Here is a 24,753-nt window from a genome sequence, read left to right as displayed (position 1 = left end):
GTACCCGGGAGAAAAAAAATTACCCGGTCAGGTAGGTTTGGGGGGCAGCAGAAGAGGAGGACATCAGCCGGCAGTGGAGGGAGAGAAGGACAGCAGCTGGTGGCGGCTGGAGAAGAGGACCATGTGAACGAAGCAGGATGGCACAGGAAGGCCGGGGGGGAGCAAGCTGTAGCAGTGGCAGACACCGGAAGTCAGAGAAGACTTCTGGGTCAGACCATTGGGGTGCGCTCCTCCCCGGCCGTCCCCCTGTGCCGCTCCTACTCCACTCACTGGCTGCTATCCTTCTCTCCCTCCACCACCAGGCTGCCGTCCTTCTCTTCCTTTGCTGCCGGCTGCTATCCTTCTCTCCAGGCTGATGCCCTCCTCCTCTTCCCCCGCCGCCGGCTTCTGTCCTCCACTTCTACTGCCCTGTTCCTGCAGTTCTCCATCCTCTCCTCCCGCTGCCCCGTAGGAAGGGGGTGATTGAGGCAGAGGACCGAGGGAGCAGAGCAGGATGAAAATACCCGGCACCGGTTTCCAGCGCCCTGGGCAGTGTATGCATAATTATTGTGCCTTGTGATTATATGTTTAGGGAATGATAGCATTGGAATTACTTTACAAAGAACAAAAGAAATAATTAGATTACCTGTGGATTCTAGTGTCAGCATTCACTAAGCTCCAATAAAGAGTATTGGCGCTCAATCCGGCTTTCACAGACCTTGACCTGTATGGCAGTTAGCACCGAAAATGAGTTGTGATACGCGTTACTGGCACTTGGTAAATACCTCCCTAGGATCCATAAACAGTGACCAAAAGAGATTATGTAAAGAGTGGAAAAACCCTTCCACAGTATTAGTCTACCATGCAAATGTTCAAAGTTTGAAAAGTTTTTAAAAATACTTATCCTATTTTGTAAACAAATACTGAGCCAATCACAATGCAAAGTAATGTGTAGCGTGTCCCTCTGGCCACCAAGAGATTAACCTTTTAAACATGCCACTGCCATTAGTTCTCTTTGGAGCAAGGAGCGACTGCCTATTAATACTGTGCTTACAGATATCATTTTTCAAAGTGCTGCTTACTTTGTCGTGAGCCGTCATTAACAATGTCATTGGAACATGTGCACACCTAATGTGCATTAAAGCAGCAAAACATGTCAAATATTAAATGATTTGTTTTAATAAATCAGTTCTGTAGTATTAGATAATAGTGACTGTTTTTTTTTTGTTATTCAACTCAGTGCCATTTGTAATTAGTTTTATTATTCTGTGCACTCTTTGATTCCTGTGGCCGGTTTTAGCCTACCACCGCAGCAGTGCAAGATATTTGTAACACTTTCCTGTTTGGGATCATTTGTTGCCAATATTCCCAGCAGTTTGAGCTGTAAACTGTAACAATAGGCAATGTTACCATAGTAAAATCTGGATACATTGTAGCTGCTGAGTTACACTGAATGATTGATTGAAACTGAAAGCGGCCATTTAGTTAGGCACACAATCAGCATTTATAACAGGAGCACTAAACGCTTGCCAGTTTAGGCAGAATTATGCATTGTCACACACATTACATAAAAAAGGAGAAAAAAAGGGGGGGGTGGAATTGCTGCTTTACTGGTGTATCTTACAGATCTTTTGGATTTGTTTTGTTTTCTTTTATGTTGTGTATTTAAAAAATGATTACAATATACTGTAGGAAATTATTAATTTTATCTTTAATTTAGTCACTGCCCACTGACTACGCCGTGTGGACTTCTGGTTAAACTACTTTGGGTATCTACAAGGGGTGGAGTTGAACTTTAGTCTTGTGCAAAGAGTTTTCTTAAAATATTCTGAAACACATATTAATATTTTTTCAGAACTCTACTGGCATCAGGTTTCTACCAGGGTTTCCCACATACAGTATGAATCACAGCTATTACCATAAGGTCATGCAGCTTCAATTCATTATTCAAATGGAACGCACAGCACCCACACTCTGAGTGATCAAAAAAGGTGACCTACAGAAAACAAGTAACAAAGTGATCAAAATTACCATTGTTTTAAACCCCCCCCCCCCCCCACTCCATTGTATAAAAATTGCACTAAGCTCCATAGCAGAGGTTGCCAACTCTAGTCCTCAAGGAGCACAGGTTTTAAGTATACTCCTGCTTGAGCAGAGGTGGCTCAGTCAAAATGATTGGGCCATGTGTGCTAATGTGAGGACAGCCTGAAAACCTGCACTGTTAGTGGTCCTTGAGAACTGGAGTTTGGAACCTCTACTCTATAGGGAATAAGAGGAACAAGCTGAGCATATCGCCTGATATCAGAATTGAGTGGTCCTCCTGACACACAAGCATTATTAATGGTGGTAGTTATCGCACTTCACTATGTGATAAATGACACATACAATATTTTCTTCTGGTAACAAATATGGTGAGATAATCTCTTACAACTGTAATCCATTCTTGGAAGTGTGCTTAATATACAGAAGAGGAATCTATATGCTGTTACGCTTCCTTATGTAAACTTGCAAATCCCAGAGAGGTTTGTTCGAAAGGTACTTTCCAGATTTGTAAGTAATATTTGTGCTACAGGAGCACTTTTACATTGCTGAACATCAACAGGTTTTCCGCTTTTCAGAGCTACTGTTGCAAATCTCCTAGAATGTTCATTTGCTTAGGCTATGTATATTTTGCTGGAGTGATCACAACATGGGGAGATGACATGTCTCAGATTCCAGAACGACTAGGCAAGCTCACAGTTGAAAGTATTCTTTCCAGTCGTCAGTGTCCAACTATAGAAGACCTGCAGGCAAACCAGCTGCTTGCACAAATGCCTTGCGCTACGAGGATATTGTAGTAATTTTACAGTGACGTGGTTCATGGAATAACACGATTCAGGATATTCCTTACAAGCGATCAATGCCATCCTTATAAATCTGTGTCTGGACAAGAGCTAACAGTGAGTTTCATTATTTTGTTCATACTTTGTTGTTAACCTTGGCAGAGCTGAAGATAAATGCAAAAAGTTGACCATCTTTGATTGTGTATGATCTCCTTCTAAATATCGAGACTTGAGACAACTTCGTGCCTCGCCAGAAGTCTTGTGTTTTGCCTACATGTACAAGGGAAGTCACAGAAGAGGCTCAGATGTTGATAGAGAAAAGAAGCAAAATAGGGGTCATAGACAGGGCAGAGACAGTGAAACGTGATCCAGAACATGTACATTACAATGCAATATGGAAAATATAGCTAACCATTACAATGCCCGTGGATTATAATGCATTATTGGGTGTGTGTATTTGAGCTGAAACATGTCTGTCATGACGTATGAACATCTTTTATGAATTGCCAATGCTGTGACTTGCCTCCTTGTTTCTCAACTTCCAATTCTCTCCCTGAACTCAATACCGTATGTGAATGCACAAATCTGTTCGGTTCCAAATACGAAATACAGAGCATTGGAATAAGTTCTACGTAAAAGAGTTACCAAGCAATGTCTTCAATCACCAAGAAAAAAAATGCATTAGTAGTTTGGCTGCTTCTAAAAGGTTTATTTTTTTATTTTGTAGGTTGCACTTTGGAACAGGGCTTTGTCATTATGAGATGTCGTCTCTAACCGCTTCATTTGTGCAAATTAAGTTTAACGACTTACAGTTTTTTGAAAACTGTGGCGGTGGGAGCTTCGGGAGTGTTTACCGAGCGCTATGGATATCGCAAGACAAGGAGGTGGCTGTGAAAAAGCTTCTCAAAATAGAAAAAGAGGTAAGGAGTTTTATGTATATTTTTTGCATTTCTTCTCATTTATGTGCTTTTTTTTTTAAAAGGAAGATTCTGAAAATTATAGTTTTGTGTTGGCACAAATTTGTGACCTCTGTGTTTTGTGTATCCTGAGCAAGAGCAGTGTGTGTTTTATCTAATCTACTTTGTAATCCCATAGTTTGGGAAAAGGTGCAAAAATAGCATTAATTGGGCCTGACTTTCCTTTATGCTGCATTTGGGGGTCAAAGTTGCAATGAATGTCCTTTTAATCCTTTTGCTTTGTCTATTTTACCTTTGTCAGGTTAAAACAGCAGCCCACCATCTTCTTTCAGTATGTATATATATATATATATATATATATATATATAAATATATATATATATATATATATATGTATATATATATATGTATATGTATATATGTATATATATATATGTATATGTACATTTTTCAGAGAGGAGATTTTGGTCTCACAAACATTGCACACGTTACAATATGTATTAAAGTGGACCATTTGCTCACTGCAAAGCCCAATGCGATGGATCATGTGTAATCTTACTATTTTCAGACAGACATCATAGGTTAAAGAGCCAGGAAGGTGAAGTATTTATTGATGACAGACACATATGCTCAATGACGATAAAATATAGTGCTCTGAAAGGTATTGATAATGTTGTTTCAGTTACGCTGATCCTTACTGACGGTTGTCTGCTGGATCTCATTTCACTCAATACCATTACTTTGATTGCCATGAAGTATTTTTAGGTCATAATCTTAAAATAATACATTACTTCTTCAAGCTCTACTAACATTACTCATCTGAGGCAGAACAAATCCACTAGGGAGAAGGAGTCGCTCAGTGAGTAAAAGACACTGACTCTGTAAACAATGACACTGAGGTTGAACGGGGAACCTGGTCTCAACTCCTGATGTCAGCAAGTCACTTTATCTCCCTGTGCCTCAGGCACCAAAACATAGATTGTAAACACATCTGGGCAGGGACTGTGTCTGTAAAATTCCTATATGTCGTGATAAAAGAGAACATTTACAAACTAATATACAGATGGTGCATGACTCCTTCCAGGTTACATTCTTGTGTCCCAGGTGTCTCCCTATTGTGTCGGCGTGCCTGCGGTGTTATGGGGACTATACATCCCATATTCTGGTCATGCTCAAATTCAACCACTATGGAAAGAAGTGCTTGCCTTAATATATACGATCTTGAAGGTCAATATTCCCCACGATCCACTATACACATTGTTAGGGAAACCCATAGACAACAAAAATAAAAATGAAGCCAAAATCATCTCACAAATTTTAAATGCCACTATTGCCAAGAGCTGGAAACAAACTGCCTCCCCCATCCTGCATCAAGTAAATAACAACATTTGGCATATAGTATATGTGGAAATAGTCTCTTCTTACCTAAATGGTTTCACTTCACAGTTTTTGGTGACTTGGGCCCTTGGTTCCGACATGCTGGTATATCTCCGTACTTAGATTAAAATACTCTGGATGCTGTGATGTATACAATGTTAAAACTAATGTATGATATATTGTATATGTACAAATGCTGTACCCTGCCTCTCCCCACTGTGATTTTACCCAATTATATGTATCGAGGTACCCCGACCCTTTATCTTTAAGTAATACAAAAAAACAAAAACAACTCAATAAGATACAGTGTAAGTATTGATCTATTCTAAGAAATATGCAGGTTTTTTCTCCCTACTATAAAAGACAGTATTCTTTAGTGTGATATATATATGCGTATAAGTGTCCAAGAGGAGTGCTACTGAGCATGGCAATATATATTTATATTGTGTTTCATGTTTTGTCTCTGATTTTAAATAACCAGTGTTTGCAAAGTTTGCCTAAAGCCTGAATACTATAGTATATGTCACCATGCCCAGTAAACAAATATGTCCCCTACCTTTCTTCAAATGTTCCCGGACTCTTGAATTCAGTAGGTGTAATTCTTGTGCAAGGTCTACAATGGGCAAAACAGCATTAGCTCAGAAAAAACAATATTTTCCTACCACTGTTTATTTTAATAGTATGATCACAAGTAAAACTGCCTGTTGGTTTAGTAAATTTATCTCGTTAAAGGGGGGGAAAGGATTTCCCAGAGCAGGGAGTGAGCAGGGCTGTTTCTAGGGAGCTGGGCAGCTTCCTCAATCCTGATTGGCTGCATTACCCAGCAGCAGCCAATCAGGTGGTGGTGTCAGGGGGATGGGGTCAAGGGGAGGAAACTGCACGGAGCAGCGCGAGGTGAGAGGGGGGCGTGTGTGTGTGTCTCGTCGCACCTTTCACCATTATGTCCAGTATTTTTGGAAAAGCCCCCTGGCAAACCTACTTGAGGACTGGAGTTGAGTCCCACTGGCCCAGATCCACAGAGCTTCGTTAACTCAGGGCCTCAAATCGGGTTGTTGTCAGAATCGTTAACAGACGTTTATGTTTGTGGAGGTTAACACTAATCCACAAAGCAAAAACAGCAATTGGTTATCGCATTAGCATAGACTTAACGCCATTAGCACTGCCTTTGCGGTAGGAAAAATAACATGGTGTAAGCCGTGTCTTCCCCAAAGCTGGTATTACTCCCGCCCACACAGGTGGCTAATTAAAGTTAAAAAAGAGAAGACAGGAGAGGGAAATAACCCTGTAAATAACAGTCTGATGGTTAAATCACACCTAACAATGGTTTTGCACTCTTCCAAACCCTGCAAGAGACCGATCTCAGGTTCAAAATGTGCGCAAAGCCAAGTTTAGGGAACACCTCTTTTGTACAACATTAGCACTAACGGCCGTTAAAGTGAACGCAATGCCCTCTCCAGCCACAAGCAGGACTGACTGCGTTATTGAGCTGTGAAGATACACAGGGCCGCAGACAGATTTCCCGGGGCCAAGGACGACAGGTCCCCAAATAAATACAACCTCCTCCACCCTCCCAAATGCATACCAAAAAAAAACACCTACCCAATACAATAAAAAAAAAATACATATAACCCCCCCATACATATAAAAAAGACCTCAATGCATTTTAAAAAGTTCCCAATATATCTAAAAAAAGAGCCCAAGCACATATAAAAATACCCGCAAGACCCCCAATACATATAAAATACCCCCAAGCCCCCCAATACATATTAAAAAAAAAAAACCCCCAATACATATAACAATACCCCCAAGCCCCCCAATACATTAAAAAATATACTTACCTTGGGTCAGGCCGGGCCCGGTGTCTGCGGGAGTCCGCTGGCTGGGGGGGGCGGTGCTGCAAATTTCCCCGGACCTCTGGCCAGGCCCTGCTGCCGGTCGCGGATGGGCCCCGGCTCTCAGCTGCCTGCAGAACCTTTCCTCTCTCTGTCCCATACCCCCGAGCTTCCACTGTTGGTGCACGACGGGGCTCTCTGACGTCACCGCGCGGCATGCCGGAAGCTGGGCCAAGCTTACTTCCGGCGCCCTGACGTCAGAGAGCCCCGTCGCGCGCCGGCAGTGGAAACTCGGCAGCGTGGGGCAGAGAGGAAAGGTCCTGCAGGCAGCTGAGAGCCGAGGCCTGGCTGCGACCGGCAGCACAGCCTGGTCAGAGGTCAGAGGAAATTTGAAGCGCCGACCGGGCCCCCCCCCCCAGCCAGCAGGCCCGGTGCACCGGCCCCGGCTAACCCTCCCTCTCAGCGGCCCTGGATACAGTTATCACTTAACAATGCGTTAACTTAAGTTAGCACATCGTTAAATCAATAACAGAGCTCTGTGGATCTGGAACTACAAGAGTTAAACTCATATAGGATTCTGGGGTGGATTGCTGCTTCAATGCTGTAGGGTCATTTTTTTTCTATTGTCAAAGATAGCAATTTGGTTTTTTAATGTTAAGATAAATAAAAATATAACTTGTGAGCACATTCACATGTTTCAGACCGCTCTGCAACCCTGCTTTTCCCCATTATTCTGTCTTGTGCTTCCACTGCAGCCAGGGATTCTGGGAAATGACATACAAATGAGCGCAGAATGTCTCCTTTAACTTCATGTTAATTTTAGCATGGACCCCATGAGCTTATGCCTGCCATAGTTCACAGCTTTTTAGCACTGCCTGGATTAAAGAAGAGTAGAGCCAGTAAACCTTCTCGTAGACAGCTATTTCGACCTTTTGGGTCTGATCAGTGTGAGGTTGGTTACTGGCTTTGCAATGTGAAGCTGGAAGTGGATACAACCCGACACAAAAATGTAAAATGGTAACAGGAACATAGGTTATATGGGCATGCGAGGGTCATAGCGGTGACTCTGCTTTTGGCTTAGTTTGTCGATTACTGGATGTAATTGAAGAGAGGATAGAACAAGGCGTGTAATCGATTTTTCAACAATAATTTCTATTCATTATTTGCATCTAACATTTGTGTCTACTAGAAGTATTGACACATGCAGACTGTGTGATGAGAAGGAGCAGCTCAGTGAGTAAAGACACTGACTGGCACTGAGTTTGACCTGGTTCAATTCTCGGTGTCGGCTCCTTGTGACCTTGGGCAAGTCACTTTATCTCCCTGTGCCTCAAGCACCAAAAACATAGATTGTAAGCTCCACAGGGCAGGGACTGTGCCTGCAAAATGTCTCTGTAAAGCACTACGTAAAACTAGCAGTGCTATACAAGAACATGCTATTATTATTATTATATTATTATTATTATATACTGAGGGACTATTCCCTCAGTAACAAAATTGTAGCAAAACCAGTACAGAATTGCAACAGATTTGTTTGTACTGTATGTATCAGTTTATTTATATAGCGCCAACAATGTACATAGCGCTTTACAACATTACAATGCAAGGTCAATAAATGACAAACAATGGGAACAAGTGCAACAGGAAATGACAACATAAAGCAACAGGAACCCTCCCCCAAAGAGCTTACAATCTACACGTTATGTTGGGAGGCTTGTAGACACATTAGGAGAATAAGGGCATTATTAGAAGTGCAGTTAGGGGAGGTCAAGGGCATCTGGAGTTCGTAGCAGAGGCGTAGAACATTTAATGAGTTGCTCCTTTTAAGAGGTGGATTTTTAGCTGGGCTTTCAATGTACAAAGTGAAGGCGCTTCACTAATATTGAGTGGACGAGCGTTGCAGAATTGCAGAGGAGGGTAGAGCCTTAAAAGAAAGGAGGAGAATGTTGCAGTTTTTACAGAAAGGGTTCTATGGCTTTCAGTGGGATACCTTTTTGTTTGATAAATATGATGCTGGTTTTATTCTAGTTTTGCAGCCGGAAGACTTTAGTAAATTGACCCATAACATGCTCAACAGCAAAATCTAAAAATGAATGGGTGAACATTGTAAAATATAAAGTTAAGAGTATATGGTAATGTATTTCATTGTATCTTTTGAGGACAGTAAAGAGAAAACACGTTGGCGCTCCCATCACCACATACACATTTTTGTTATTCACACACTGTTATCCACTTGCTGTGTAAATATTTATCCATTCATTGTAACACTGGTTGGCACAGGAAATTAGGCACAGAGGCACAGATGGTTAGATGGCAAATTCATTAGTACAGCAGAAATCATTTGCTTATAGACAAACGTCTTGTGTCCTAAAAATACATGTTCATTCCAGGTCAAGTGACAGACAAAATTCATTTGAATATCAAATATAGTTGACTTCAGGCCATATTTGCTATGCAACAACACATTGTGTATGTGTGATGGAGTACATTCTCTACTTAGTTATACATTTAGAAGCATCACACTGGATATTTATAGTTCACGCACATATTGGCAATGTAGAAACAGCAGTCGATCAGCTACCAGATAATTGCAGGTGAGAAGCAGGAGTGGTTACAACTTGCAGGGTCCCAGAAGCTGGAAAAAGATGAACATTCACTCCCCAATAGGAGGCATGCAAACCAAGCCTGCAGACTAAGGGGATATACTGTAGCCAGAAACTGTTTAGCTCCTCTCTCCTTTCAAGAAACCTCTCATTAGTTAAATAGGTATGAGATAGCATTCCTTTCGCTTGTGCTTCAGATTAACGAAGACAAATCTGCATATAAAGGGAATAATGTCGCTATTAGACATAGTCATTATACTGTAGCATGCCACCTAGGCCCCAATCCACTGAGGTATGTTAACTCAGGGCTCATAACATCTTCTTACCAAGAGAGAGGAAGAGAGAGGAAGAGAGAGGAAGAGAGAGGAAGAGAGAGGAAGAGAGAGGAGGAGAGAGGAGGAGAGAGGGAGAGAGACTGACACTGACTCACTGACCTGACTACCTGACTGACTGACTTCCATACTCTCCAAACACTCCTTTATGCTGCACATTCATTAATTTTATTTATAAAATGTTTTACCTGGAAATAATACATTGAGGGTTTCCTCTCGATTTCAAGTCTGTCCTGGGCAGAGGTATTTTTTGGATGTTGCTATTGGCTAATTTATTAATAGCAGGTTTTACCAGAAAAACATGAAGACATACTTGTTCAAAACGAACACACCCGAGATACCAGAAAATATGCTAATTTAATTCATTTGAATATAATTTGCATATCCCAATTACTATATTTTCCTGGTATCTCGGGTGTATTCACAGGTATCTCTCCACGTGTCGAAGAATGTCAAATAAGTGGGAGTAAAGGTGTTCTAAAGCTTAACACTCTTTTGTGGATCCCAAAAAAATGGGGGGCTCCTGACTGCTTTCCAAACCGCAGCCAGTTCACATCTGGTCGCCGTAGATATGTGAGTCACAAGCCTATTCTCCTGTCTAGATAGGGTGTTGGGTGGTCTGTTTAGTAGGAAGAGCCAGGGGTCTAGGTCTACTTTCAGTATTCCCTGGATCAATAATCTCACCTTATCCCACAAAGCAGATACAATTGGGCAGGTCCACCACAGGTGGGTAAATGAGGCCTAGCTCCACATCCCTTAGGGCAGTCTGTGGTGTATCCCGGGATAAACCTAGATAACCTCAGGGGCATTAAGTACCACCTCATCAGTACTTTATATGCATTTTCCTTGATTACCATGGAGATCGAGCACTTAGCTACTGCTACGTGGATATCGTCCCAGGTGTTTGAACCCAGCTCTTCCCCCAGATCATTTTCTCATTGGGACATATATTTAAATTTCTTATGGGCTAGGAGGGGGGAGCTAACCACCGCTCCATATATAGGGGCGATGAGCCCTGATGTTCCCTCGTCTTTTAGGCATTGGGTTTCAAATTTCATGAGAGGTTTCCTGGGGCCTGGTTTTTGATAGAAGGCCCTGAGTTGCAAATACCTGAAGATTTCTTTATTTGGCAAATTGTTTTCCTTCTCCAACTCTGCAAACTGTATAATTTTCAAGTCTGGGCCCAAGTCTCTTAGTCTAAGGAACCCTGCCTCCCTCCACAGTGGGAAACTCCTTTCCGACAGTCCAGTGGATTCCCGAATATGGGAGTCATCAAGGAATTGGTAGTTGTCAAATTGTGTCTATATTACAGTGATGCCCAGAGTCTAAGGGAATGTGCCATTGTTGGTCGTTTTAAGTTATCCCGGGACTTTTTGGACATTGGGATCCATAAAAGGTTTTGAAGCTTATGCGGATGTGATAGTGACCTCTCCAGCTCGGTTCATCTCCTGGCGAGGTGGTCAGAGTGCCAAATGGTCATCTGGCTCAGCTGGGCGGCCCTATAATATGAGATGAGGCATGGCAAGGCCAGGCCTCCTGCCTTGTTTGGGATCGTAAGTATCTGTCTCCTAATTCTGGGCCTCTTTTTTCCCCATATAAACCTTGATATAAGGGATTGGAGGTCAGATAATTCTCTGTCAATCACTGGTATCGGTAACGTCTGGAACAGGTACAATAAGCACGGGAGGAGGTTTATCTTTATGCATTGAATTCGCCCTATCCAAGACACATTGTAGTCGGACCATGCCACTAGTTCGTCCCTAAGGGCCCTCAGTAATCTTGGATAGTTTTCCCGGTATAGTGTATTATAATTATTTGTAATGTTTATACCCAGGTATTTTATGGATGACGATTGCCATCTGAAATCAAAGTTTAGTTCCAGCAGTTTAATCGTGCCATGCAGAATATTGATGTTGAGGGCCTCGGATGTGCTAATATTTATTTTAAACCCGGAGATTGAGTTGAAATTTGCCATGGTAGAGAATAGATTGGGAAGAGACGTCAAAGGGCTAGAGATTGTGAAAAAAATGTCGTTCGAAAGAGCGCTATCTTGTAGGACTGGTTCTTCACCTGAATCCCTGATATATTTGGATTTTTTCTAATACATGCTGCAAGCGGTTCCATACACAGGGCAAACAGCAAGGGTGAAAGGGGGCAACCTTGCCTTGTGTCATTCTTTATGGGGAAGAGATCTGAAGGGAATCCCTGGCAAATCACCCTCGCTGTCGGAGTCTTGTACAGAGCTATGACTGCTTGGAGGAAAGGACTGTTGAATCCAAAGGCATGTAAAGTCCTCTCCAGATATATCCAGTCTATGCGATTGAACACTTTTTCTGCATCTAGGCTCAGTTCCATAGAGGGGACTTTGTTTTTGGAGGAGAAGGCTATCAAATCTATAATTCTTCTTGTGTTGTCCGAGGCCTGACTTCCTGGAATGAAGCCCATCTGATCATGGTGAACAAGGGAGGGTAGAAATTTGTTTAATCATTTGCAAGAATCTTGGAGTAAATTTTAAGATCGTTATTAATTAGGGAAATGGGTCTGTAGCTCGCGCAGTTGGTAGGGTCCTTTCCTTCTTTGTGTATTAGAGTGATGGACGCCTGCAGCATGTTGCTAAGGAACTGAGAGTTAGATATGGACAGTTTTTTTGTAACAGATATTAGAGAAGCCATCTGGGCCTGGGGCTTTCGAGGGTTTCAAATTCTTAATCACTAATAACAATTCTTCAGTATCTATTTTTTTGGCCTAAGTTAAATATTGTCCATGGTTGAGATGGTGGGAAGTTTAGCTTCCTTGAGGGAGTCTTCTATTTTTGTGGAGGTCTTCGCATTGTGGAGCATTTTGTTCCCATCGTAGAGGGAGGAGTAATATGACATGAATTCTTTACTTATTAGTGGGGGGCTAGATGTGAGGAGGCCTGATCTTTGTCTAATAACTTGAATAGATTGGCTTGCCTGTTTTTTTCCTTAATTTAGCTGCCAACATTGTTCCAGATTTGGTGGACTTCTCGTAGAACCTGCTTTTGGTCCTATTAAGGGAAATCTCTGCTTGAGACGTAAGAAGCAGGTTCAACTCCAGTTTCACCTCATTAAGGCTCCCTAAGGTTAGGCTATTGCCGTCTCTCTGGTGGGATATATATATATATATATATTATATATAATATATATATATATATATATAGGGCCTCATGCAGAGAGCAGCGGTGGAATTAATTGGAGAAAGTAAAAAATAGTACCTTTTTTGGCGTGATTTAATCTCCATATGCAGAAAGGTCATAAAACTGCATTTAAAATCCTGTCTGCATATGGAGAGTTTCAACCGGCGATATGAGCGCTGTTGAAACTTGTTGTAAAAAAATCGCGTTTTTTTTTTCTCCCCCACTGGTCGCTGAGCTCCAGCTTCTTGCCAACTTTTGTTGGCGAAGCAAAATGTTGAAAATCGCCCCATTTTATTGGCGCGAACAGCCGCTAGATGGCGATCGCGCCTCTCTGAATATGGCCGTTTTCAACACTGGAGAGATTTAGGTTCTCGCCAGCCGCGAGGCGAGATTTGCAAATAGAAAAAAAAAATGGCGCTTTTTTCCTACCTCGCCATTTTCAGCTGTTTTTTGCGCGATTTTCTCCGGAAAATGGCGAGATTGTAAATAGCGCTGCTCTCTGCATGAGGCCCATAGTCCGTTATATATTCTTTAGCTGCCCTGATTTTCTCTTCCCTCTCTTTTTTCCTTCCCGAGGCGAGGCTAATAAGCCTTCCTCTCATGGTGGATTTGTGAGCCTCCCACAGGGTGAATGGGGAGGACACGCTACCTACATTGGTCTTGAAATAGACAGAAGGACAGATCTTCCCCCACCAGATCCCTAAGCTCGGGTACTTTTAGAAGGGACTCATTCAGTCTCCACTGAGAATTTAGCGGCCGTGTACTTAAGCCTATACATCGGACTTCTACCGGGACATGGTCCGACAAGGAGAACACATGTATCCTGGCCTGCGAGACCCTAGGGGGTTTATGCACTCTTAGCCCAGGCCTCCCTCCCCTGTCCTCAGAGAATGTATGTTTCCCCCACCCACACCCCGGGTTCACCACCTCCCACAGACCGTATGCAATATACAGTATTGAGAAAAAACATAAAAGTTTATGTCTCTGGTTATGAGAGGGTTACAGCTCCTCGGGCCTTCTCCACGCCCCCTCCCCAATGTCCCGACAGGAACATGAGGGGACGCCGCTTATTCAGCAGGCTTGGGTCTCCGCAGAGAGACCCGGTGTGGTCTCGAGGGGACCACAGGGGGGGTCGACCGGGTCAATGGGCATCGGGGGAAGCCAGGAGAAAGAGTCCGGGGTCACCAACCCCATGTGGGGAGAAAAGTCAAGAGTCAGGCTGGATTGGTTTGGCTCAGGGGGACTCAAGGTACTCACGTGGGCCCTGATAGCTAGGCTGCTTCCTCCTCCTGTGCGGTTTGGGCCTTCTTCTGTTGGGCTCTCGTGGAGCCCACGATCTCCCAGGCGGGCGCATGCATCTGGGTGGGCTCGCCACCTCTACCGCAGCACCCGGGTCTCACTTTCTGGGGTAGGCTCTGTGGCCCGCACCGCGCGGGAGTCCCCCTACCCCTGAAAATAGGTGCCCAGGACACTCGGGCGTTTTTTTTTTTGTGAGGTGGTTGTTTTGGAGCTATCCTAGATTGTTAAGGGTAGAGTTCTGAGTAGTTTGGTTCAGTTTTGGTTATGCAGTTCTTGCTTAAAATCGTTTTTTAGTCCCTGTTGGAGCGGAGCACAGCCTTTATGCGTCCATCAGCTGCAGGACCCCGCGCATGCGCCCCGATGTTTTCTTTTTTAATGCTGCTTTAAGAGTAAAGTGGTAGGACGCATGGACTAAGGCTAAATATGGCACAAATAGATTTTTAGAATGTACTGCCAATGTTGAGAAGTGACCTAAAGCCTGAAGTACATTACAGAAGTCCATACTGAAGGCTAGGAATGTCATAGCATTGATTCGAAATGTTTTACTGTAGCAGTGGAACATAGCTAAACACGTCACATAAGAAGATATTGTACGTTTACAAAGCCTAACAGAATACTACTTAGGGCAGGGGTAACAAACTCCAGTCCTCAAGAGCTACCAACAGGTCAGGTTTTCCAGATATTTCTGCTTCAGCGCAGGTGGCTCACTCAGTGGCTCAGTTAAAGACTGAGCCACCTGTGCTGAAGCAGGGATATCTTGAAAACCTGACCTGTTGGTAGCTCTTGAGGACTGGATTTGGCGACCCCTGCCTTAGGCCACGTCCCCAGTGGTCACGGCTGCACGCACGCCGGAGCGCCTGGTGGCACGTGCTCCCGTTTCAGCCGCGACCTGTGGTCTGCATGGGGTGCTTTCAGAGCAGAGTAGAAAATCCGACGGGGGGGGGGGAGGGGGGTGCGCGGTCATGCCGTCACACGGCTGGTTCACCCTCATTGGCTGAACCGCCGCCGTGATGTGGCCAATGCTCGGCCACCACACCAAAAGACAAACATATTGACTTTTGGCCAAGGCGGTCGCGCATCGCGGCTTGTGCGCGCACGCACAAACACGCCAACTGGGGCCTGCCCCATAGAGGGCTGTGTTCTGGTGTGTGGTGCGCACGCTGCAGCGGCCACTGGGGACATGGCCTTAGGGTGAATTAGTGCTGATTGGTGCAGTTATCACACAGAACCTCCCCAGTGGGAGTCTTCATGGTGACCCGATCGGCACTATCTGTTCAATGAATAAACCCCTTAATATAATACAAGCAAAGGTGCAATCAGTTGGCTTGACAAGACATAAAATTGTCATCAGAAAACCTTTTGTTTCACCTTGGATTTTTAAACCATTGCTTTATAAATATTAAGCTTAATTAGTTATTGAAGATCGCTGGATTATAATTAGAGGAAACAAACTTTGCCCCGTTTTCTTTCCATTCTAAGGGCCCTCCTCAAGTCATGGTTGGGATCTGTAGTTCCAAACGTTTTACCTGACTCATAATATATGCAACACAGCACTCAATACACGGGTAGCATCATGTGAGAAAAAAACTCTACTATTTGTATGTACTCCTATGGCTTTGTCATGGTTTGTTTTGCCATGCACCATGTCACTTAACACGCATACGTTCTGAAAGGGATCGTGCTGTAATACTAAAGGACGGGTCAGAAGAACAGCAACTTAATGAACAACATGACTAAGAGGAGAAAACACAAACTGAAATAGATCCTCTGGTCTGCTGCTGCTAAGAATAGAAACGATGTTAGTTTTTAAAAGCAAGCCCGAAACGCATCTCCCAAGACTGCATGAAGAAGGCGCTTTGGAAGTCCACTTCCTTACAGTACCTATTGAAGGTGTCAGGTGTATGGGGATTTCTGATACCATAACCGGCATGTTCACGAAGCAATAATGATCGAATAACCCCATGGTCATGAAGTCATGCACAATGCATGTTTTTGTAGCCCGCCATGGCAACACATGGGTTAATTGCCCACACGCCACCCTAACTACTCACCCCTTGCATACCACACAGGCAAAAAGTCACAGGAGTTTTCAATATGTGTATCTGTGACAGAGTGGCAATAACTCACCCTCTGCTTTTAGACAAGTGAAAGTTCTAGTGGCTTCAGATATCTTCTCTCTGTTGTTACGCTGTTCTTACTCCCTTCCTTGTTGTGCCGCATTTTCACTTTTAGATCTCTTCCCACAGCTGTCTAAACAAATCCTGTCGCAGCTACATATAGATTGAAAGGAGTCACCCACGTGGAGTATTTTTGAAACCGTTTCCCATTTTACTCCTAATTATCAATCAAGTACCCCATACCAATAGTATACATCACTTACAAGGGCAGCCGCCATCTTTATTGAGCCAAAAGCCATCATTACACTCAGACATTTTCAGCACTTGAAGAATATAAAATATTTTTGAAAGTAAAATAAATAACATTTTAGTTTACAGCAGGGCCCCGCTTCTCGGCGCTCTGCTTTTCAGCGATACGGCGGTACCGAGAAGGGGGCCGCCATGTCCGCGCATGCGCAGAACGGGCCGGTCCGGGGTCGCGCATGCACAGAACGGGCCGGTCTGGGGTTGTGCGTGCGCGGAATGGAGGTCTTGCCGATGTTGCGCATGCGTAGAACGGCGAATTGCCGGTCTGCTCACGCGCACATAAAGAAAATCGCCGGATCCACTTTTCGCCGATTTTCGCTTTGCGGCGGGTCCTTAGAACGGAACCCGCCGCATGACTGGGGCCTGCTGTATTTTTACATTTAAGAATAGAAAAGCGCAAAGTACAAACATGGGTGTAGTGTTCAACTGGTCAAGTATCTCACTCACTAACATTAAGTCAATGAGATCATTAGCTGGAGAAACATACTTCCATTTAAAATGGAAATGTATTGTAACATTTGTCGTAAGTGATTTGACATTTGTTGAAATCGGGTCCCACTCCAACGGAATCGGACATTTGGTGGCGTCCGTCTCGCCGCAGCGTTGCTGGGCACTCGCACATCTGTTGTTTCGTCAAAAAGGTAAGTTATCTTAAGGGGTTTTCGCAGGTAGAGGGTTAAGGATAGCGGTGTTAGGGTGAGGGGCTAGGTTTTTAGGGTAGGGGATTAGGGTATAGGGTTAAGGTGATTAGGATAAGGGGCTTTGGGATAAGGGCTTTGGGATAAGGGGCTTTAGGGTAAGGGGCTTTAGGGCAAGGGGCTTTAGGGCAAGGGGCTTTAGGGCAAGGGGCTTTAGGGCAAGGGGCTTTAAGGCAAGGGGCTTTAAGGCAAGGGACTTTAGGGCAAGGGGCTTTAGGGCAAGGGGCTTTAGGGCAAGGGGCTTTAGGGCAAGGGGCTTTAGGGCAAGGGGCTTAGGACAAGGGCTTTAGGATAAGGGGCTTAGGGTAAGGGCTTTAGGATCAGGGGCTTAGGGTAAGGGCTTTAGGATAAGGGGCTTAAGTTAAGGGCTTTAGGATAAGCGGCTTTAGAGTAAGCAGTTAATGTTTTTAGGGTAGAGGGTAGAGGGTAGTGTTAGTACAAATGCAGGGGTGTCTCCCAATTTTTGTATTTATGAATACTTTACCACACGATTATTGGTGTCTTAAATACTTTATTGTACAATACATACAATTGTACATTATTTCTAACGCGATCCGCTTATAACGCGATGTGATTCTTTGCACCCCAAGCACAGCTTTATAAGGGGGTTGGGCTGTATTTGAGCTGTATTAGGGGTTAATATTCGTTTTTTTGGGGTATGTTTAGGGGCTTACCTTGCTGGCGAAATTGTGGCGAGATGTCCCGGCAGCGAGGTGAGTGGCAGCTAAACGCCGGTAGCAACTTGGTCACTGAAAAACAGGCGCAAACAAATGTCCTAGGCCGTACTGCAGAGCTCCTTGCCCCAAAGATGAACTCATCATTTCAAACTTATATTGTTTTTCTATTTGGCCTTGATTAGCCCTATCAACTATTGTCTGTTTATAATTCCCATGTGTTGCTGAACAGTGATGGTCAAAATAAATAATTATTACAAGTAGAGTTGCTATCTGGCTCCAGATACTGTAAACAGACTCAGACAGGCAACCTTTTAAATCTGGAATGGGAAATGCTAAAATATCAGCACGAACGAAGGCTATTAATACTTAGGGGGAGGATAAAGCCCCAACCCCCTTAAAATGCATTGAAGATAGGGGGTCTATTTAATAAAGTCCCTTTGGTTGCAAAACTGGGGTTAACTAGTGCAAAAACACAGTACCGTATTTATCAAAGAAAAGGAAACCAACTGAAATAATTTGTAGGTTTTACTTTATTAAATGCAATTATTTGGCACTAGTTTTCCAGCCAAGAGACTCTAGTGCAGGGGTGGCTAATTCCAGCCCTCAAGAGCAACCAACAGGTCAGGTAATCAGGATATTCCTGCTTCAGCAAAGGTGGCTCAATCAAAACTGATTGAGCCACCTGTGCTGAAGCAGGGATATCCTGAAAACTTGACCTGTTGGTAGCTCATGAGGACTGGAGTTGGCCACCCCTGCTTTAGTATATAACGCTCTATGGTTTGGGTATTAGAACTGGATCCCAAATTAAATGACGTTGACTTGAATAACAGTTAACATAAGATCAAGCTCCTTACTGGAGCTTAGTGCAGCTTCCCCCATGTGTCAAAACTTCCACTAGGCCCAAACATTAGGTGCAAACAGAGAGCAGAATGTGCTTTTCTGATAAATTAGATGGAATTTCTGGCTCTGGCACTTTCAGTTTAGGTTTTCAAAGTATAGATATTTCAAATATTATCCTGAAAGTAGGCAACCCATTGGAGAAATTATTTATCATTTTGTTTTGTTTGGTTTCAATGGCAATCTATAGTGATCATTTCAATTTCTATGTGGGATCCTGATCTTTGGGATATGGTTAGTCAGGAGTGGGAAATGCACAATATCACCAATATAGGCCCCAGGAAATTGGGACCAGTTTCAAAGCATATTTCAAAGAATGTTAAAATAGTAAACCTATTTTTGGTTTGAACAGCATGTTCTGTTAACTCATTTTATCTTCTTAATTCCCTTCCATGTCGGAAGGACCTGCCACCTCCCTGGCCACAACCCCTTTGGCAATAGCAAGCAGGTGAATGCTTTTGACATCATGCCTGTGACTTCAATGGAAGGTCCTCTCCTTCCATTCAGATCACAGTCAGCACAATCTGTAGTGAAAAAAGTCCCAAAAATGTATGACGTACATGGTACGTCATAAGGGCCTCTAGGGTGCCCTACATTTAGACATACACCATAGTCCATACGGCACTGAAGCTGTAAAATTTGTGATTTTCTTTTGTGTATATAGTTGGAACAAGGGGTAACAAAGAGCTGAACTGTGCAAAATCTAGATCTGGAGATCTCCGATTCCCAAAATATTTACATTTCATATGCCAGTATGATATAAGATGGCCATCGGGATCAGCCAATAGGAAGCTGCTTTGTCATCCTGTGATGACATAGCAGCTTCCTATTCGCCCATGAGAGTGAGGCTTACATACTGTAGCACCCATATTAAATTGCCACAAGGGATCAGAAACATTGGCACTTAAAAAGGTGAATTAAATTCTGATTCTAGTTGACTGAAGGACAGCTTTGTTGTACAGTGAATATATGAGATACTGGAGGCAAAATCCCCATGTTCAATGGGGTACAAGTGGCACAAAACGCTTCTGCTAAATGAATGAATAAATAGTTCATTTTCTCTGTGGACTAGTATTTTACTGCACACATTTCTAGACTTCTGATTCCATGTTTATTGCTCTTTTTTTTTAATTTTTTTCTTAAAAAGAAAAGTTAATTAAGGAATTTTTAATAAGAGCCGGGATGTTTATCAATAGCAGATGCACAGAATAGGGAGCAATTACGAAGTCCTGCCACGGGGTGCTCATGAATAAAGTATCCAGACCGAACTTGTAAACTGTAAGAAAAAGTATCACGACACTCCAGTGTTCGTGCTGAAGAACAATATATTTTTATTTGTACAGGATCGACATTTCGATCTAACCTCTGACTTTTGTCGGAGGTTGGACCGAAACGTCGAGCCAGTTCAAATAAATATATATATTATTTCGTCACCAAGACCACTGGAGTGTCGTGATACTTTTTCTTGCTATCAATAGCAGATGTCATGATCGTGCCCGTGAAAGCATTTCCTTTTAAGAATACTGTTTAAAAGTTAGGGGAAAAGTCACAGCACCTGTTTATTTTTTGTGTTTGTGTGCCAGGAAATAACTAATTTATGTTTTAACCACATACAAAGATGTCCACCAAACAGGATCCCATACAAGATCCCATACAAGATCCCATAAAAGATCATGTAAACACACCATATTCATGATGGGGGGAAATCCGTATCAAACATTGATGACTCTGTGAAATCATTTTGGAACGGCCTTACAAACAGAGGCACAGATTCACTAAGCTGTGTTAACAATTTAAATGCAGCATCAACCAATAATCAAATACACAAGCCCTGCGCTCCTCCCAAGTTGGATGACCAGTATTAGTGAAATACTACATCTTGATCGTAAGTCTAATAACAAAAGAGCCATTTAGTTGCATCTGTTGATCAAAAAAAAAAAGGATGACTGAAGCCTGCTAACCTCGTCAAGGTAAACGCCATTTCATGCAGGTACCTACACTGCATATATATTATTTCTTATTGTCCTGTGGACAGTGAAATATGTAGAAATGCCTAAAGGTTACATGCATCTTTTGATCAAAAAAATGATTCAAGTCTGCTAACCCCTTTGTTATTAGACTTAGGATCAAAATGTAGAATTTCACTAATAAATTGCAAGCCAATTTGGGAGGAGGGCAGGGTTTGTGTATTTGTTTTCCAAACATGTACGGCCAATTCTAATCCTAGCTGCACCATCCATAATGGGAGGCGCAAGGGTGTCAGAGGGGACTCCGGATTTACCTGGACAAGCTGCAGGCTGAACATGGGCAACTCATTAGTTTCTTGTAGATTGGCCCGGATGACGGCTTGTACAATGTCCGCATTCGTGCCTAGGATGATCGGATACTTAGGTGGGTCTTTTGGTTCTGGGCACACCAGGGCGTCCACATTCATGGGGTGAGACTTTCCAGTATTGAGCTGTTGTATTTCCAGGCCCACGGTTACGGTACCGTCGATTGGGTAGTCTTCATTGCTCAGCCCTCTTACTTTGATATGCCCTGCCGACTTCAGAGGCCGCTTCTGGAGGTGTCGATCATAAAATGCTCGATATATGATGCTCACTTGAGATCCCGTGTCCAGTAGAGCGGAGGAATAGATACCGTCTACTAGCACCTGTATCAACGCTACTGGTCCCACGCGGTTACTCTCGTCCTCGAACCCTTCGCCACTTTGATTGGAGACAGGGTTTTCCCCGCTGGCAGCGTAAACACCGCATATCATGGCATTTGGCGTGAACTTCTTGGGAGATGGGCTCCGTTGGCGGGACTCCCCCATCCGGCAATCATAGGAGATATGGCCCTTCTTCCCGCACTTGTAACAGGACATATCCCTGGGTGGGGTGCGGCGATCATACGGGGGCGAGGTTCATCCGGCGTACTTCGGCCGTTCAGGGCCGGGTTTGTCCGGGGGATCTTCCTTCTTCTCAGTACCCCCTTTGGGTTTGGGGCAGCTGGCTGCTTTAGCCTTCTATGGGGAGTGAAGCATGAGATGCGTTTCGTGCTCTTTGACTTGCTGTAATAGTTTGATAAATGTGGGGAGGCCCTCGAGTGAGGTTATCGCGGATCATGTTCGCGATTGGATGGCTAGGACTGGATCCCCGTAGGTATTGTTTGTGGAGGTATTCATCCATCTGTGAGGCGGTCACATACTTATGGTGTAGCAGGGGACCTAATGAAATTTGCACGCGGTGGATGTAGGCAGATAAGTCTTCTCCATCTTTGTGGTTGATGGCATATATTTGGCCCACAAGGCCCCATCATCCTCGGTCGCGCTGTAGGCCTCGACGAGGAACTCGATAATCATCCGAGAGGTCAGGTCGGGATACTGTTCTCGGTGAATGCTGATCAATGTGGACGCCGGGGGTCTCAAGCACTCCATGAGACGTTGACGTTTCACGACGTCCGTACATGACCATTCTTCCATTACCCCCCGAATGTGCTCCTTCCAGGGGTCTATGCCATCTTCCCCCGTGGGTACAGGCAGAGTCCCAGAGAAAGCCTTCAATTTCCTGTAGTTCTGGGAATGCATGGCCAGGGTGAGCGCTTCTACCAACGGCGGTAAACTGGGTGAGGTGGTTAACTGGTCCATCTTATCATTTAGTTTCTGCAGCATGTCATTACGCAACCCCGCTTCTTTGGATACGCTAGACCCTGGATAGCTAAATCCTGACTGACAGCTGCCCGCTTTGCTAGCTGGGTAGTGAGCAGAGGTGAGAGGAGAGCCGTCGTCACCCAGTGTCTCCACAGGGGGGTCTCGGTGTGGGTAGACAAAGGGGCTTCCGCCAGGCGGGGAGTTGGGAAGCTGCAGATATTGAGGAACGGCAGGTTCGAGGACTACTAGGTCTCGCCGGCAATCTACTAGCAAGGTGTTCCACTTCGCGTCTTGGTCTATGAGAACATCTACCAGGTGGGCTTTGGCAAAACCCGGTAGTTGTCGCAGGGCCGTTTGCAATATCTCTAATGGTAGGGCCATGGGTACTTGGGTCAAAGCCACTACGCGGCAGGCGGGCGTTTGCATTTGCCGCGCCCAGTCGCGGACTCTCTGATGCGAGGGAAGGGCCATGGTGGCGGTATTTGTTTGCTCGAGGGGCACCCCAGGTCTAAGCTCTCAGCAGTGCCTCCAAATGTAGCCCTGTTTCCTAGTAGACACAGGCCGCTACCGTATGCTGTATAACTTGTAGGCTCACAGGGCCTAAGCCTCTGCCACGGAGAGCCTGGGGCTCGCGCAATACTTGTTACTTGGTGCAGCGCCTCCACCTGCGACAGCTTCCGCCAGAGGGGAAGTGGTTCTTCGCAGGACACTATGTACATCAACACACACACACAGCAATATAACCAACCAATAACTTTACCAGCATGAATGGAATTTGCGTAGCCTCTCTCTCTCTCTCCAACAGGTGTCCCTCACTAGAGGGAACACTATACACTGGCGTCTCGCAGGACGCTCACTTCCCTCCTTCACCGGGTGATCCCACCCCGTGTCCAGTTCCCTCGTGCAATATCCCCACCACCCTCAAGTGAGACTATGAACCTGTGTGTGTGACTGCGCAGCCACTGTGTCCTGAATAATTGGTGATACAGTTGGTGCACTTGTAGTTTACCTGCCGGGCACTCCAGTACCCGGTCCTGCAACAGTCTTCACAAAGGATCGGTGTGGAGCCGAGGTGACGTTGGCCACAGGCGTCCGGGGCGATCCCACCCAGACGCGCAGCAGCGGAGTCTGAGCCCAGACCTTCCGCGGAATAGGTAATGTCGCTGTTAGCGATATGTACACAGTAAGGGAACTGGAACCTATCTAGGGCCAGTCCCTATCTCAGCTTCACACTACCGGGGCTCAGGGCTTATCTAGGCCTGGGGTATAAGGCCTAGGTAGGGGCTGGATGCCTCCCTACACCGGAGCTCCTTCTCCTTCCTCCTCCCGCTAGCTCTGAACAACGTGCGCTCCCTTCGACCCCTTTTCCTCCCTCACTACCGCCTGGTTGGTCCTCGTGCGTCACGGGGTCTTGCGGGGCTGCTGCGACCTGCTCCCTTCCTATCAGAGCTCTCCTCCTTCGCGGGCTGGGCTTTGACCAATATGCCCGCGCATGTGCAACCTCCTGCCGGGCCAGGCCGGTCCTGCGCCTGCACCAACCTTCAACATGGCGGCTCTCTCTGTGCGGAACCTCCAATATCGGAGCATGCCCTGTACTGCAGCCATTCCCACCCCACAACAACAACAACAGCTGGTGGTAAGGGGATCCCGGCTACATATATAAAGTAAGGGTGGGCACTTCTACTGATGTTTTGGTCCTCCCCCCAAAATTTGTGTTTTTTGGTTTTTGTCAGAACTCGATTTTTTTAGTGTTTTAAAAAAATGTGGGGAGAAAAAACAAAAAATTAAGATTTATTTTTTTCTTCGAAATTGAAAAAATTTGAATTTTTGTGCAAAGTTTTGCAGGGTCTTCGTTTGTAAACCCAAAGTATTTCCACTTTAAGACGGGAAAAAAACAAAAAATTGTCCTGAAGTTCGACTCTGATCAAAGCCCACCATGTTCGAATTTCGAACACCCGAACCTGCCCATCCTCAATTTTAAAGTGCACCATTGTAGTAAGTATTGTATATTGGATCTGCAAAAATGTAAAAATGTTGAAACTCACAGTACCTTTTAACGCACTAACAAGACAGATCTTTATAGATACAGGTGGTCCTCACTATCCGACG

The 24,753-nt window shown here is 44.5% G+C and overlaps 1 protein-coding gene across 4 annotated transcripts in view; it reads left to right on the top strand.

Annotated features, from left to right (window-relative positions):
• The window catches only part of MAP3K20 (mitogen-activated protein kinase kinase kinase 20), a 162,838-nt gene that overhangs the window by 20,170 nt on the left and 117,915 nt on the right, over positions 1–24,753 (top strand). For 2 of the 4 annotated variants that reach the window (XM_075609048.1, XM_075609050.1), the window contains exon 2: positions 3,529–3,721. In XM_075609048.1, coding sequence (XP_075465163.1) covers positions 3,563–3,721 — 159 coding nt within the window. In that variant the 5' untranslated portion in view covers positions 3,529–3,562. Of the gene's footprint in view, positions 1–2,680; positions 2,919–3,528; positions 3,722–24,753 lie in introns of those variants that run through there. The other 2 variants (XM_075609047.1, XM_075609049.1) reach the window with 2 other exon arrangements.

Source organism: Ascaphus truei, chromosome 7 (genome assembly GCF_040206685.1).
Source record: "Ascaphus truei isolate aAscTru1 chromosome 7, aAscTru1.hap1, whole genome shotgun sequence".
In the NCBI taxonomy this organism is placed as follows: Eukaryota; Metazoa; Chordata; class Amphibia; order Anura; family Ascaphidae; genus Ascaphus; species Ascaphus truei.
Note: the sequence above shows the minus strand (reverse complement) of the source record. Positions and strands in the feature narration are given on the sequence as shown.